Genomic DNA, 15,786 nt, shown 5'->3' with positions numbered 1-15,786 from the left:
ATACAAACTGAAAACCAATTTAAGAAACAACTTACTAAAATTGACAAGAAATAGGAAATTTGAAAAGGCGCATATCCAAGCCCTGGCCAGCACGGTGCAGTTGGCTGGGCGTCATCCGCAAAAACAGGAGGTCACCAATTTGATTCCCTGGGTTGCAGGCCTGGTCCCTGGTCAGGGCGCATGTGAGAGGCCACCAATCGATGTTTCTCTCTCACATCAATGTTCCTCTCCCTTTCTTTCTCCCTACCTTCCCCTCTCTCTAAATAAATAAATAAAATCTTGAAAAAGAAAAGGCTCATATTAAAGAAATTCAATTCTATTTTACAACCTTTCCATAAAGAAATTTCCTCTATGTTTCAGTGTAATCCCAGTCAAATTCCAAGGTTTTGTGCATGTGTGGAAATTAACAGGCCAATTCTAAAATTTATGTGGAAATGTAAAAGGGCAAGCCCTGCCAGTGGGGCTCAGTTGGTTGGAGCATCAGTCGTAGCTGAAAATTGCAGGTTCAATTCCTGGTCAGGGTGCAGGCCTAGGTTGCAGGTTCGATTCCCAATCTGGGTGCCTAAGATTCCTGGTCCGGGCATGCGTGAGAGGCAGCCACTCAGTGCTTCTCTCTCACATTGATGTTCCCCCCACACCCTCTAAAAGCAATGAAAAAAATGTCCTCAGGTGAGGATTAAAAAAAGAAAAAGAAATGCAAAAGGTCAAGAATAACTTAATATAATCTAGAAAAACAAATATAAAACTTGGAGGACTTATACTACTAGATAGCCAGACTTACTATAAAACTACAGTAAGGTGAAGGCTTACAGAACGGGGACAGAACGGAGTTGAGAGACCCACACATACGTGGTTGGTTCTTTGTGACAAAACAGACACTACAGGACAAAGAAAAGGGAATGTTGTTTAGTAAATGGATCAATGGCTGCCCATTTGTAAAAGTAAATGAATCTTGACCCTTTCGCCTCATGCTGCACACAAAAATCACGTCCAGGTAGCTTACAGAGCTAAATGTGAAAGATACAACAATAAGGACTCTGGGGACAAAAACACAGGAGAGTATCTTCATTCTCCTGGGGTAGGCGAAGTTTCCTTAAGTATGACACTAAGCCAGTAAACATAAAAGAAACAATAAACTGGACTACATTAGGACTTTCTGTTCATCAAAATGAACCAATAAGATAGGAGGAGGCAAGTCACAGTGTGGGTAAGTCATTTAAAACACATATCTGACCAAGGATTCATAGCCACACACACAACCTAAAAGAAAGAGACTTCTGTAGGAACATCAAATAGAAGATATTTAAATGACTCAAACTTACAAAAGGAGTTCAAATCAGCAGTTGTCAGGAAAACCCTAATTAAAATCATAATAAAGATACCTCACCAGAATGGTTAAAACTGTCAAGTGTGGGCAAGGACATGGAGCGAACGGAAGGGTCAAACACTTGGTGGGCGTGTAAACCAATACACTGGCAGGAGCTACTAAAACTGGGCCTGCACATACCCTACTATCCAGAAATTCCTCTCCCAGTGATTGAGACCCATTTCATCAAGGGGAATAATGCGGGGCGGGGGCGGGGGGGGCGGTACCAAAAGAGAATCCATAGCAACCAGCCATTTTTATTGCCTCAACTCAAGGAGGCACTGGGGTGGAAGGAACACAATTGTGGATTCTCCTGAAAAAAGGAAGAAGAGGTATCAGAAGAGGTACATTATATACTGCTAGTCATCCTGAACTGTTTTCCTAGTAACAGCCTATTTGTTTTGTAATTTAAAGAATAATAATAGTAAGGGAAGTTCTCTGCCATTATTTTTTCAAAGAGCCTTTCAGTGTCTTGCTTTCTCTTCTTCTGACACCCCTATGATGTGAGTGTTGGAACACTTGAAGTTGTCCAGGGGCTCCTGACACTATCAGTTTTTAAAGTTATTTTTTCTTTTTGCTGTTCTGATTGGGTATTTTTTGCTTCCTTATGTTCCAAATCACCTATTTGCGTGTCAGCTTCATCTGCTCTACTGCTGATTCCCTGTAAATTGTTCTTCATTTCTGACTGGACCTTTTTTATGCTGTTGACGTTCTCACTAAGTTCATCCTGATCACCAGTGTTTTAAACTCTGCATCTACTAGATGGCTTAACTCCATTTAGTTTAGTTCTTTTTCTGGAGTTTTATTCTGTCCTTTCATTTGGGCTACACTTCTTTATCTCCTCATTTTGGCCATCTCCCTGTGTCTGTTTCTATGTATTAGGTAGAAATAGACATACAGATCCAGGAAGCACAGAAAGTCCCAAACAAGATGAACCCAGAGAAGGCCACACCAAGATACACAATAATTAGAATGCAAAAGGTTAAAGACAAAGAGAGAATCTTAAAAGCAATAAGAGAAAAGGAGTTAGTTACCTACAAGGGATCTCCTATAAAACTGTCAGCTGATTTCTCAAAAGAAAGTCTGCAGGCCAGAGGGATTGGCAAGAAATATTCAAAGTGATGAAAAGCAGGGACCTACAACCAAGATTACTCTACCCAGCAAAGCTATGAGTTAGAATGGAAGGGCAGATACAGAGCTTCCCAGACAAGAAAAAGCTAAAGGAGTTTATCATCACCAAACCAGTATTACACAAAATGTTAAAAGGTCTTCTTTAAGAAGAAAAAAAAAGATTAAAAATATGAACAATACAATGGCAAAAAATACATATCTATCAACAACTGAATCTAAAAAACAAATGAACAAGCAAAACAAAAGCAGACTCATCCATACGGAGAACGTTCTGACGGTTGCCAGATGAGAGGGGGCGTGGGAGGAGGGTGAAAACGTGAGGGGATTAATAAGCAGTAGCTGCAGAGCAGTCACAGGGACGTCAAGTACAGCACAGAGAACACAGTCAACAGCAACTACGTATGGTGCCAGGTGGGTGCGGGATTTACCTGGATGATCACTTACTAAGTTATGCAATTCTAATCACTGGGGTGAACACCTGGAACTCACATAGTAATGTATGTCAACTGAAAATAAAAAAGGATTTAAAAAATAAATAAAAGTAATAAAGATAAAGTGAATTTTAAAAGTCAGATAACTTGAGTAGATGGTTATCTCCAGCAAAACTGAAACATGTGGAACTGGAAAACTATAAAGAGAAAGATTCCAAGAAAAATTTCTGGCTCTGAAGACTCATACTGTACATTTCTCTGTCACTTCCCTAATTCATTCCCTACCCCTCAGGCAACTTCTGCGGGGTCACCTCCCAGGAAAAGAGGGAGGCAGCACCCCTACAGCAGTCTTCAGACTTCCTCCCCTTGGGGTGACCTCATACTAGACTGCTTCCCAGCATCCTATGATTAACAAGACTGGATTATCATCCCCAATTTACTTCAGGGCGATGTTCAAAAAGGTGTTTTACTCAAAGTCCTAAACTGAGTTTGTTGTAAAAACAGTACTCTGCACTTAGGTTTCCTTATTTCCATCCAGGAATCTTCTTAGATTATGCTTTAAAAAACTGAGAGATACAAAATACAATAGTGAAAGGCAGTTCTAGCTTACCTGACCTGACCTGACACAAACCAACACAGGCTGACAGAAACACCTTTTCATTAATCTGTATCTCAATAATACTAGTTACACTAAAGGCTTCAAAAATATTTAAAATATATTTGTGACATTATGATTTATAAGAGATATATATTTGCTCTAAGCTCCTCTTCCTGGCACAGAGCTCACAAAACCTTTCGACTTTCCAAAGTGATGAGTGATACCTTTTATTGTGTTAATAAGGTGGGTTTTGGAAAACCAAAGTTGGGGGCTGGTTGCCTAAACTTCCAGTTCTACTCCCTGACCTCCAGAGAGCAGAGAGGGCCGTGTGAGGCCTCCCACCAACAGCCAATGAATTAATCAGTGGTGCCTACAGAATAAAGCCTCCGTAACTGCCCCAAAGGACAGGCTTCCAGGAGCTTCCGGGTTAGTGAACACAGGGAGGCCATGAGAGTGCCACACCAGAGAGCATACCTTGTTTCATGCACATCTCCCATCTGGCAGTTCGAGTATATCCTTTTGTAATAAACTGATAATCTGGTAAATAACATGTTTCTTTGAGTTCTGTAAGCTGCCCTACCAAATAACTGAGTCCAAGCAGAGGTTGGTCAGAGGGTGGTAGACAGGCCTGAGCAGAGCAGGACAATGGGTCAGATACAGAAGGTCACCAGGATGGAAAGCCCCCGGGTGCCCAGCAAGGGGCAAAACTGGGAAAACAAGGATCTCGCCCCCAGGGGGACCTTTCCTCCCCTAGCATATCCCTGGTCATTCGGTTTAGTCACCATGACCTTTCATATCACTGGTCCTGCACTTCGGATCCTCCCCCTGGCATGTTGTTAGTCCCTTGGGTTAGACCCCCTTAGAGAGGGAACAAACAAGAGGGCCAGAGAACAGCTTTTAACCATTAAGCCCTCGGGACAGTGAGGTTGACTCCCATCAAATCCGTCAAGGCCTCACTTGTGCTCCAGCTCCAGGCCCAGGACAGCAGCGAAATCAGACAAGGGGCACCACACTGCCCTCAGGACCAGCAGCATTGACTAATGACCAATCAGTGGAGCCCATGACCCTGAAAGGACACGTATGAAAAGCTGATGAATGTTCTGCTGAGATCCTCCCCTGGTCCTCCCCTAAAATCCTCACTCTTAAAAGCCCTCAGGACAGCAGAGGCAGCATGCTCTCTCCCTCCTGGGAGCATTCCTCTGCCCCGCCCCACCCCACCCCACCCCCAGGCTTGTTACCCCTGCCTCTCTCTCCCCTAAGCTCTAAGGGCCTTTCTCTGGCCTCTGTAACTTGTTTCCTGAGTCCGTTTCTTCTATGGCTCCCTTCTACTTCTGTGACTTTCTAAATAAACGTTTGCTTATAGTTTGAGTCTTGGCTCTGAATTCTTTCCTACCCAGAACTCAAGTACCAAGTTGCTTAACCAAGGTCCAGTGTGACCCCGTTGGCCTAACACCTGGTGCCATTCTCGAGGCCAATCTTGCCAACAGAAGAACTGGCAACAACCTAAACTTGGCGACTGGTGTCCAAAGTGGGTGGAGGCTGGTCTCGTGGTACTGAGCCCTTAACTTGTGTGATCTGATGCTATCTCCATGTTGATAGTGTCAGAATTAGGTTAACTGCTTGGTGGTGTTGGAAAATACAACCCTTCAACCTTAACACTGACCTCAAATGAATTTGTAAGTTGATAACGAAGTACCCACATAATTTGACCCTGATTTGCCCATAATTCTTCAAATTGCTTAAGTCCTAACTCTTTTTAATAGTCATACAGAAGACATCATCTTCTTCCATAGTTACAGTCAAAAACAGGTAAAAGTCTCTGAAAAATAAGTGAACCATCACATCACTCCTTCATATACTTTTATATATGTATAAATAAATTCCAGAGATCAAAGATATAAATATGAAAAAAATGAAACCATAAGTACTAGAAGAAAACATGGGGAATCATTTTTATCACCCCAAGGTGGAGAAATCATAATATAACATAATATAAAACCTGGAGGTCATTAAAGAACAGATATATAAATTTAACCATATAAGAACTTCCATATATCAAAAAGAGGACAAAATAAGACCAAAGAGAGAGAGAAAAGCTGGGGAAAACATTTGAATGCATACAGCAAAGACCTACCAACTCTGCTTGCCTCTTCTTAACCTCCCGCAGCCCGAGTCCCCAAGTCCCCAAACCCATCTTCTAAAAATCTCCCAGTCCCTCCATTTCCCCTGGGCCATCACCCACCCCAAAACCTCCTACAAGGTGGCCCCCAAATCCACTCTTACCCATTCTCCACAGAAAATCCAGTGTTTCATGTACTTGAATAAACTCCTATGGCAATTAATTTATAATAGAGAATACTCTGCTCTCTAACCACAATGGTTAAGTCTAATACTCAGATACATATGTCTACTTCCTTAGTGGCATAAAAGTACCTGGAATACTAATTCATAATCTGAAATTACCCAATGATTACAGAAAGAAAGAAAGCAAAGTGGGTACTCCCTGCATCCCCCACAAAAAAAAGAAAAAAATTGTTTTTCTTGATTAAAAAAGTGTTTATTGCAAAAACTTAGGATACATAAATTTGAAGGAAGAAAGTTTTAAAAATCACCTTTATTTCACCATCAGAAAGAGGCCCCATTAACATGTTAGTGAGCACGCTTTCATAAATCTATCTGTCCACACACACCCAAAGGAAGTGTGTGCTTGCTGGAGTTTTTTATTCTAATATAATCCATTCCCACCTGCTGTTTATCTTCACCTCTCTAAGCAGTCAGTTTACATCTGGCACATATCCTTCCATACCTTTTTTCTGTTCATACAATCCTAAGTTAAACACACACAGATACACATATTTTATTTTGAAAAAGTGGGGTATCATAAATAAATGTCTGAATCTTGCTTCTCCCACTCAGTAATACACTACGGAAATGCCTCCAAATCAACTATATACTGGTACTCACAACTCTTTTTTAGGAACTGCGTAATATTTCATAGTGTGACTACTTGACTGTTTACTGAGCCGCTGTAAGCAATGAGGACATACATCCCAATTCTCATGCACCTACGAGATAGGTGCCAGGAATCCAGGATGCTTAGTAAAAGGGTATTTCTCATGGTAACAGGTGTATGTCTTCATTCAAATATTTAACTACCTATGTATATAAGACACTGTCCTAGGTATTGAAGATACAGCACAGTAAGCTAACAGAGTCAAATGCCCTCTTCTCTATAAGGTTTCTTTTTTCTTTTTTTCTTTTTTAAAGATTTAATTTATTTTTTTAGAGCAAGGAGAAGGGAGGCAGAAAGAGAGGTAGAGAAACAGTCAGTTGACTCTCCCGCACCCCCAACTGGGGACCCTGCCCACAACCCAAACATGTGCCCTGACTAGAAATCAAACCAGCAACCTTCCAGTTTGCAGGCCGGCGCTCAGTCCACTGAGCCACACCAGCCAGGGCTAAGCTTTTATTCTAAGAGGGAAGGTTTAAAAGAGAGACAACAATCAAAACAAATAAGTAAATATATAGAGTATGTTAGAGGATGATAAGATGCTTCGGGGGGGGGGGGGAAGTATGGAAGGAGGATAAATAGTGTAAGGGAGGGGCTGCAATTGTATTTAGGGTGCCTGAAGAGAGCTTCATTGAAAAGTGTTTGAGTAAAAACCTAAAAAAGGTTAGGAACAGAGCTGTGTACACTACAGAGACTGAGATATATCTGCACATAGAGTCGACCTGGAGAAGGAAGATCCTAAGGCAAAAGGACAAAACGAGCAATGGATCCAAGCGTGGAATGCTTCAGGCCCATGTGGCTGGAGCGGAAGCAGCGAGGTGCACAGAAGTTGGAGTTGGAGGGAATGGGGTTTGGCTTCTGTTCACAGAAATGGGGATCCACTGCGGAGGTCTGAGCAGAGAAGTAACAGTCCCTGACTTGCATTACCAGGGTTACTCTGCCACGTGGGGGAATATTCTTCAGAGTATGGAAACAAAATATAACCAAAGAGCATTCCAAAAATATTCTAATAATTTTCATTTCTGCAAGTGATATATGAGAATAGTTTACACCTCCTCTCAATGCCACCAATGTTGCCAGTTGGAGGGTAAGAAGTGACAGAAGTGACAGCCCGCTGCTACCTTACCTGACACTTCCCCGACTGCTTGTTCACGAGCATTATCTCATTTTAGCCATTTCTATCCCTATGATAACCGACAATTTATATCCTTGGCTTACTTTCTCTTTGGGTTGCCTTCCCCTTACCAACTTGTGAGAGGACTTACAGGTTTTAGACATTTGCCTCTTGTGTTTACAACACACAGCAATATTTTCTCCAACTATTTTTGTCTATTGCAGTTTTATTATGGTATAACTTACATAGGCTAAAACTCAGATTTAAGTGTACAATGAGTCGCAACAAATATATACAATCATGTAACCACCCTTTCAATCAAAGTATGTAACACTTCCATCCCCGCGGAGTCCCCTCACGCCCCTCCGCCCTCCATCTCCACCACCAGGAGGCAACCTGTGCTCTGCCTGCCCTGATCACCGTCACCCCGGTTGAGCTGTCTCTTCCTGGAACTCACAAAAATAGAATCATACAGTAGCTGTATATAGCTGATCTCTTTCCAACATAATGTTTGGGATTCCTATGTCATGGCATGTATCTAGTCTGCTCCTTTTTATGGCTATCAATTTGTTCACAGTATTATTTGCCATAAAATACATTTTTAAATGTTTTACATGTCCCTACCTCTATAGTTTCTGAATTTCTTATCTTGATTTAAAATATCTCTCTACCTCTTGGACTATACATAGCCATCTAAATATTATTCTAAAATTATTATATATTTTATCTATTTAAGCCTTAAATTTATTTGGAAATTATTTTAGAAAATAATGAGAATGGGGATCTAACTTTGTTTTTTCTCAGAATGTCTCAGTTTTGCCAGCACCATCTATTATATGAAATCATCTTTTTTCTCACTATGCTGAAGATTACCAAGCAATGGATATTTACCCATATCGACAGTCACTTAGGTAAGTACAGTCGTCCCTCTCTATATCACGGTCCACTTATTGCGGCCTCACTGTATCGCGGGATTTTTTAAAATATTATATTTAATTATTTATCGCGGATTTTTCGCTATATCGCTGTATATGTATGTTGTTAAAGTTACGCAGGTTTAAGAGTGTAGAATGTAAGGTTCCTACATTGCAGGGGGCTCTAGAACGTAATACCCGCGATAAGTGAGGGAAAGCTGTATTCCTAACTGACGATATTTACCTCATGCCCAGCGTTCTCAAAGATCTGCAACAGGCATGAAATTACTCTTCTGCTTTTAAAGCTCGTGCGTGGCTCAGGCTAAAGATCGCTGTGAACCTCTCCGGTGCCATCTAACATCACCCCCCCCCCCATGCCTACCACACTGGCCTTCTTCCCATTACTCAAACCCTGATCTTACCTGTCTGCTTTCCCCAGAAGGCTTCATCTGCTCGGGAAGCTTAGCTTACTTGCTCCTCTCCCACCACCCTGAGTCCAGCCTCCTCGCGCTCTTCCCTCAAGTCCTTTCTGCAGGGGTCTTCCCTAGCCACACAGAACGGGCTGCCCGCTCCCCTAACCCCCATATGTTTCCTCCCAATCTCTCCTATAGTTCTCCCTGACAGCACTGGGCACCTTCAGAATTAGTAACTATTCGCTTCATGTTATCCTCCCCAATAAACTACTATAAGTCCCACAAGGGCAAGGATCACTTCTACTGGGTTCACCACTATGCTCCTCTACAGCTGATTAACTGGCCCAAGAAAGACTCATCACAAAGAAATCGGTGAGAAAAATGAACACAACAGAAGCATCGCAGAACAGCAACAGGAAAGTCACACAAGAAATATGAAAAGTCAAATAAAACATAAAGATGTTCAATGCACTGAGTTACAAAATAAAAAATAAAACCTAAGGTATTTTTCTTCTAAGAGTGTCAAAAAAAGAAAAGGAACAGGTGATTATTGGTCAGAATAAATTGGTACAACCTTTTGGAAGGCAACATGGTAATATCTTTGACTAAATAGTCCCACATCCAGGAATTTATTCTATAGGAACACTCAAATATACAAGCAAAGATGTATGTACACAGCTTTCCTTGAAGCACTGTTTCTAATAGGCAAAAAGAAACAATGCAATAGCCACAACCTGGTTTTAAGTAATAAATGATCATTTGGCCCTACAGTATTATACTAATATAAGAAGATATCCTATTAGAAGATAATCCAAGATACACTAAGTTTAATAAAACAAGGTGCATTTCTGTAAAAAATGCTATTGATAATTTTCTCACAAGGAAAAGCTTAAAACCTAAACTACTAGACTCATATATATATTTAGAAAACTCTAAATGAAATATAACCAACAGTAGTTATCTCTGGGAATTGCCATTTCTTTTCTAATTTACTCATTTTGACAATGTTTAATTAAGTTTGGGAATATATTACTTCTGTAATTAAAGAAAATATGTTTCTTTTTAAGTGTCATCTAAATGGAAACCTAATTTTTATAAACAATGTCAAAAGTTCTCAAATTTTAAATGTACCTAAACTTTAGAAGGATCTCCAAAACTGATGGTCAGTAAAAATGATACTCAAGTTGATAAAATTACTGTACCAGTCTCTACAAACATACTGTACCCCTTGGTAAATAGAATCAAGGAAGCGAATTTGAAATATTAGATCAAGACTGTTTACTCCATAGCCAACTGCTCAAGACTATATTCCTTAAGTCTATTTTTATAAATTACAATAGTTCCAGTACTATACAATGCACGAAATAATCAGCATTTTAATGCAGGCACCTTGAAATTCCTGATTGCGTGATAATTCAGGTTTTTGAGTATGTACTCTCTAATGAAATGAAATCTCATTCTACAGTCAAGGAGGATAACACTTAATTAAAAATACTTTTATTCTGATAGACAAACTCTAAGTACTCAGAAAGCAAAACCTACTCTGCAATTAAATTTTCTGTGCATCTCAAAAATGGGAACTTAAGTTAATATTGTTTAACCATTTCTGTGCTGGCACTGACCTGTACCACTCGGTGCCCTTAACAACAGAAAGAAAGACAAGTCACACACAGAGCTCTGAGGAGAACTGACATTTCAACTAGGGATTGTGAGGTCAATTTAGTTTTTACTTTAAACTTTTCTTCAACTTTGTTTCTATGCTGCTTTGAATTTCTGAGGTAAAGGAACAAGTTAGAACAATTTAAACACATAGTAAATACACCCCACAGCACTCACACAGCCTGTGCATGGAGTTTAAACTGCAATGTTTTGGAGAACAATCACACTGTACAATCAAAGAACTTTAAAACTGTGCATGCTATTTGCCTTGGTAATTCCAATTCTAGAAACTGAAATTAAAAGAAAAAATTAGATATGTTCAGAAGGTATTCCCAGGGTGGGACAAAAGTAGGTTCACAGCTGTCAGTTTATTCTTGTATTATTTTGCATACAAACAACTGTAAACCTACTTTTGCCCCACCTGCATATCCTCATTGCGTTGTAATGGGAAGAACCTAAGCATCTTACACATGGGTTTAGTTAAATACTTTGTGAAAGGCTATGACTACATGAACAATGACTATCTTTTAAAAAAGCACATCTAGAACAGTCCATTTCTTCCTTACCCCCCTACAAGTAAGCACACAGACAGCAAGGACCTTGTTCTCTCCCTGCTCTAGTCCTATCAGTCCAGAACAATGCCTGGCACATAGCAGCCACTCAAAACCTCACAAGGTGAATGAATTTGAGTGACTGAAGTACATACAGAAAAGACTTAAGCTAGAAACACAGTATAACAGCAGAATCATTTAACATGTCCATTTATTTTACTGGCATTCAACTGTCCAGACTAAGCGACAAAAGAATGAAATCATGTCCCTCACGCAGCCTGGCCCCCTGGGCAGTCAGGGTGGACGGAACAGCTTTATCTGCTGTCCCTCAGGTCTCAAATCCCCATGGCTCTCACAGGGCAAACGCCACACTAGTCAACCGGGATGCTAATATTTAAAGAAGAATTTTTAAAACACAACATGCCCTCTAATTACTTGCTCTGGTGCTCCAGGCCAGAAACAGTAAGCTGCTCCAAAGATGGGCTTTTAAAAAGATTTCCAAGAGTAATTTGATGATACAGAAGCGTTGCCTTAAAAGATAACTTCAGAAACCAGCCTTTCTACCTCCAAAGACAATGAGAATCTCCATCATACCAAGGGAAAGTCACAGATACATCTGGGATATGAATACACAGTTTTCCTTTCTTTTTTAATCCTCACCCCAAGGATATATTCTTTACTGATTTGAGAGAGAGAGAGGAAGTGGGGGGGGGGGGAGAAAAACACTGCTCCATTGCCTCCGTGCGCACCCCAACAAGGAAACCCGCAACCTAGGTGTGTGCCCTGACTGGGACTGCACCCGCACCCTTTTGGTGTATGCATGGGATGATGCTCCAACCAACTGAGCAGCCCAACCAGGGCAAACTACCTTTTTATTTAGTTTATTTTCTAATATCTCTACAATTAGCAAATGTTGCTTTTGCAATAAAAAAATAAAAAAAGCTCTATTGTTTATTAGTTCACAATAGTCCTTTTTACATTTATTACAGAAATACTAGATCTGGTATCAATATTCCTCTACTTGACCTTTAAAACAACACTACTCCTGTAAGTATATTATCACTTGTTAAAAAGTTTACCCATGCAGCACATTGTTTATTTTATCCTATTGTCCTATGCTATTTAAACAATTTCTTAATTAATAAATACACAACTCAAACTATACACATTTTCAACAATAAGGCAATTTTCTATTTCTATTAAGATTCACTTAAATTTCTATGAAATAGAAAAGAGTAAGTTCCTTATTAACAGACATGAAAGTATTTTTTAAAAATCCAAAATAAGGTACCTGAACATCATAGAGTGCTACAATATTTTCATGTTGAAGTTCCTGTTAAGAAAATTAAGAATTCAAAATATTTATATTTATTCTAATAATGTGAATATATTTCAATATGCAAATAAAATTAAGTATATACACACATATATTATACTATTTCTAGTATACTACAGTTGTTACTAGATTAGAAAATTCACTATACTAAAGAATAAGAAATGTGCATGATCAAAATTTACTTGGGGCCTAAATATTTTTTCACCACTATTATTTTTTAGACTCTTAACGAGGTATTTACCAAAACACTCTCGTTTACAAAGTAAATGTATAGTAAGTATGACTACAGACTTTCTGCTAGTCTTTTAAAGTTAATACCCAATTTTTAATAGTAACAGAGGCATAAAAAACACAATTTTTAATAGCAACAGAAGCTTCTTAAAAGCACATTATTTGCCTGAAAGAAAATGAAGTATAATTCTTTGCTCAAAGTACCCTCCACAGAGTATCAGTGCTGATGAAAACAGGTTTAGATGAAGGTCCCATGTTCTTATTAGTTTGGGAAATGCTGGGTGAAATACACCTAAACCGGTTTCTTCATTGCATAATTTTCAGACTTTCTTTAATGAGCCAGGAGGATTGAGACTCTCCAATAAGTATTTAGTAAACAGAATATACTTTACCATAGGACTCTTTTTTTTTTTTTCCTCAAAGCATCTCACTTGGGTAACACTGCTTGTGAGTAATCTAAAAAGACCACTTCCAAGAAAAATAACTTTCTTCCATTTACAAGGAAAATAAGATCCGAAGTGCACCCAGTTCTCCACAAACTTAACTGTACCGTGAAAGGCATCAACAGAAGAGATAAATGACGTGTAAGAGGGGTCTGCCTTTTCCCAAACAATAACAATAAACAGGCGAAAGAGGAAAGGAAATGATGAGAAACTAAAATGAGTTTTCACAGAATCCCTCTGAGCATTTGACAGAGCCACCAACACCTATTGTTTAAAAAAATAGCTTCCCAGTCAGTACTCAATGTTTTTAAAAAACTAAGCATGCAAAAATAAGAGCAACAAGTGAACATTCTCAAGCTTGGTTCCAACTACCCAAATACACTGTATGTCATCATGTATTCACTTAATTTAAAATAAGTTTTAATCCAGTATGAAATACCACATACCTTTAAGATTTTAATTTCCTTCCCAAGCAGTATTTGTGATTTTGACAAGTTCTTTTTATTAATACTTTTAATAGCTACCTCCCAATCAGTTTTCTGAAAAGGAAAAATAATGTTACTCCTGGAAATTATTTCGCAGAAATAATTCAACAGGAAAAAAATCTATAAGCTAAAAGATGTTCTTAGCAAATTCCAGTGCAGCACTGGAGGGGGCATGAAAAGAACCTGAAGCTCCAACCACTGGACAATGATTTCGCAAACTGCAGTGCAAACAGCTCATGTTCTACGTTCTGGGCAGCCACTAAAAAAATAATATGAAGACCACATAGTAACTAGCATTGCGTGAAAAATGCACAGTTCGCCACTATTAAAGTTAAGGAGAAACGAGGATAACAAACTGGAAGGTAGCAGGGTTAACTGAAAACAGTATTTGACAGCTTTGCAGGATGAAGCCGGGTTTTAACGATCTTTTCTTGAGTTTTAAGTCATTTTCATAACAAATGAAAAGCAGTACTTACTACTTTATCAGATAAGCAACAAAGCCAGCCCCTTGGCAACAACCAGAACTGCCCAACCCTGTATGATTATCTTCGTTCTCTAGGTGACTTTCCAAATTCTTTAGATTCTAAAACCTCGTATGACCCGTTTCGAAGCAGCAAAAACTTACAAAAAAAAAAAAAAGGTGAACCTGCTTTCACGTTGATTTGGATTGGAAAATGGAGCGTCCAACCATCTTTCCCACTCGGACCCGCCTATGTAACCCCGGGGCTCGTCGCGCTGCGGGGACCAAGGCTGGGAAACGGGATACCCCGAATCTGAGAAAGCCTCGGGCTAACGGAAAAGCAGCCCGTTTCCCGCCGCGTCGGCAACTGCGGACCTCAGAGGGGCCGGGCCCCGGCCGCCCAGGGAGGGGCCCCGAGCCCTGCGGGAGACCCGGCAGTCCTCTAGGGTTCGGCTAGGTTGCGGGGAAAGCTTCCCCGGCCGCCGGCGGCGTGCGTCCCCGCCTGCACCCGTTAGCAGGCGCCGGACAAGGGCTGGGAATCAGAGCCCCGGCAGCCCGCCGGTAGGTGGAGCGCTGCCTAGTGGCTTCGGCCCCAAAACAACCTCGCCCGACCCAAACAAACCGCACGACACTGACAGCGCGCACAATGGCAGCACTGTCACTGGCAGGCCTCGGCGGCGAGCCGAATCGGGGGCCTCGACGCCCGCGGCTTCGCCGAGTCTCAGGACCACCCAGCCCAGCTGCGGCCGCGCGGGCGGGAGAAAGGACAGGCCGCCCAGGCCCCGCGCGGCCGCAGACCCTGGCCTCGCCCTGGCCCGCGGGGCTCACCTGGCGGTGCCGCCCCCGGAAGACCACGGCGAAGGCCCCGTGTCCCACGAGGTCCCTCTTGCTGTACTCGAAGTCGCCCACCACCTCCATGGCCGCACCCCTGGGGCACACAGAGGGGCAAGCGGGCGGTGCGGCGCGGCTGCCGGGATTAGCACCGCGGGCCCGCCGGCCGGGAGCGCGCCCGCGGGCCGCCGGACTGGGGCAGCCGCGGCCCCGGGCACTGGCTGACGCTCATGCCGAGGGGCCGGGGCGAAAATGTTGAGAGGCCGCCACGCGGGGCCGGGGTGAGCAAGGCCTGGCCCGGCCCCGGCCGCTCCTCATGGCTCGGCCCGCCACGGGCCGCGGGCTCCCTGGCGAACGGCCTCGGCGCAACCCGGCCAGGGGCGCCGCCGCTGTCACTGTGCGCCCCCGGAGCCGCCCGCGTGCCCGGAAGAGGTGCGGGATCCGGTCCTCCCCATCCCCGGCTCGCGGCCGCTTCCACCCTCTCCGCCCAGGGCGCTGTGCTTCAGCGGACGCCGCCCCAGGACCCACACAGCCGCGCTCCCCTTGCGCCTCCCGGCCTCACGGCGGCGCCCAACGCACGCGCGCGCCGGCCGCTCCCGCACCGACTGCCGGCCCTCCGCTACGTCAGCAAGGCTTGTAGGGCCGCGCGCGCGGCGGCGCTCCCTCCGCCAGGAAAAGGAGTGCGCGCGTCCCTTCGGGCGCGGCGCCGGTCGCCCCGGTGGTGCCCCAGCAATCGCTGAAGCAGAAAATGAGGGTGCTCGACCCTACTGCTTCTCTGTTTATCCGCTGCGGCCTCAGCGAGGGCGCGGGGAG

General features: G+C 42.5%; 1 protein-coding gene across 1 annotated transcript in view; it reads right to left on the bottom strand.

Moving 5' to 3' along the window:
* Positions 1–15,563, bottom strand: part of ULK2 (unc-51 like autophagy activating kinase 2) — a 113,678-nt gene extending 98,115 nt beyond the window's left edge. The window contains exons 1-3 of the mRNA XM_090291807.1: positions 14,971–15,563; positions 13,644–13,736; positions 12,479–12,520 (exon numbers count right to left, since the gene is read on the bottom strand). Of these exons, the coding sequence (XP_090147933.1) occupies positions 12,479–12,520; positions 13,644–13,736; positions 14,971–15,060 (225 nt within the window). The 5' untranslated portion in view covers positions 15,061–15,563. The remainder of the gene's footprint in view (positions 1–12,478; positions 12,521–13,643; positions 13,737–14,970) is intronic.
* Between the last annotated feature and the right edge of the window lie 223 nt (positions 15,564–15,786).

The sequence above is a fragment of the Furipterus horrens genome, unplaced genomic scaffold (genome assembly GCF_987537825.1).
Source record: "Furipterus horrens unplaced genomic scaffold, mFurHor1.1.pri manual_scaffold_11, whole genome shotgun sequence".
Classification (NCBI taxonomy): Eukaryota; Metazoa; Chordata; class Mammalia; order Chiroptera; family Furipteridae; genus Furipterus; species Furipterus horrens.
Note: the sequence above shows the minus strand (reverse complement) of the source record. Positions and strands in the feature narration are given on the sequence as shown.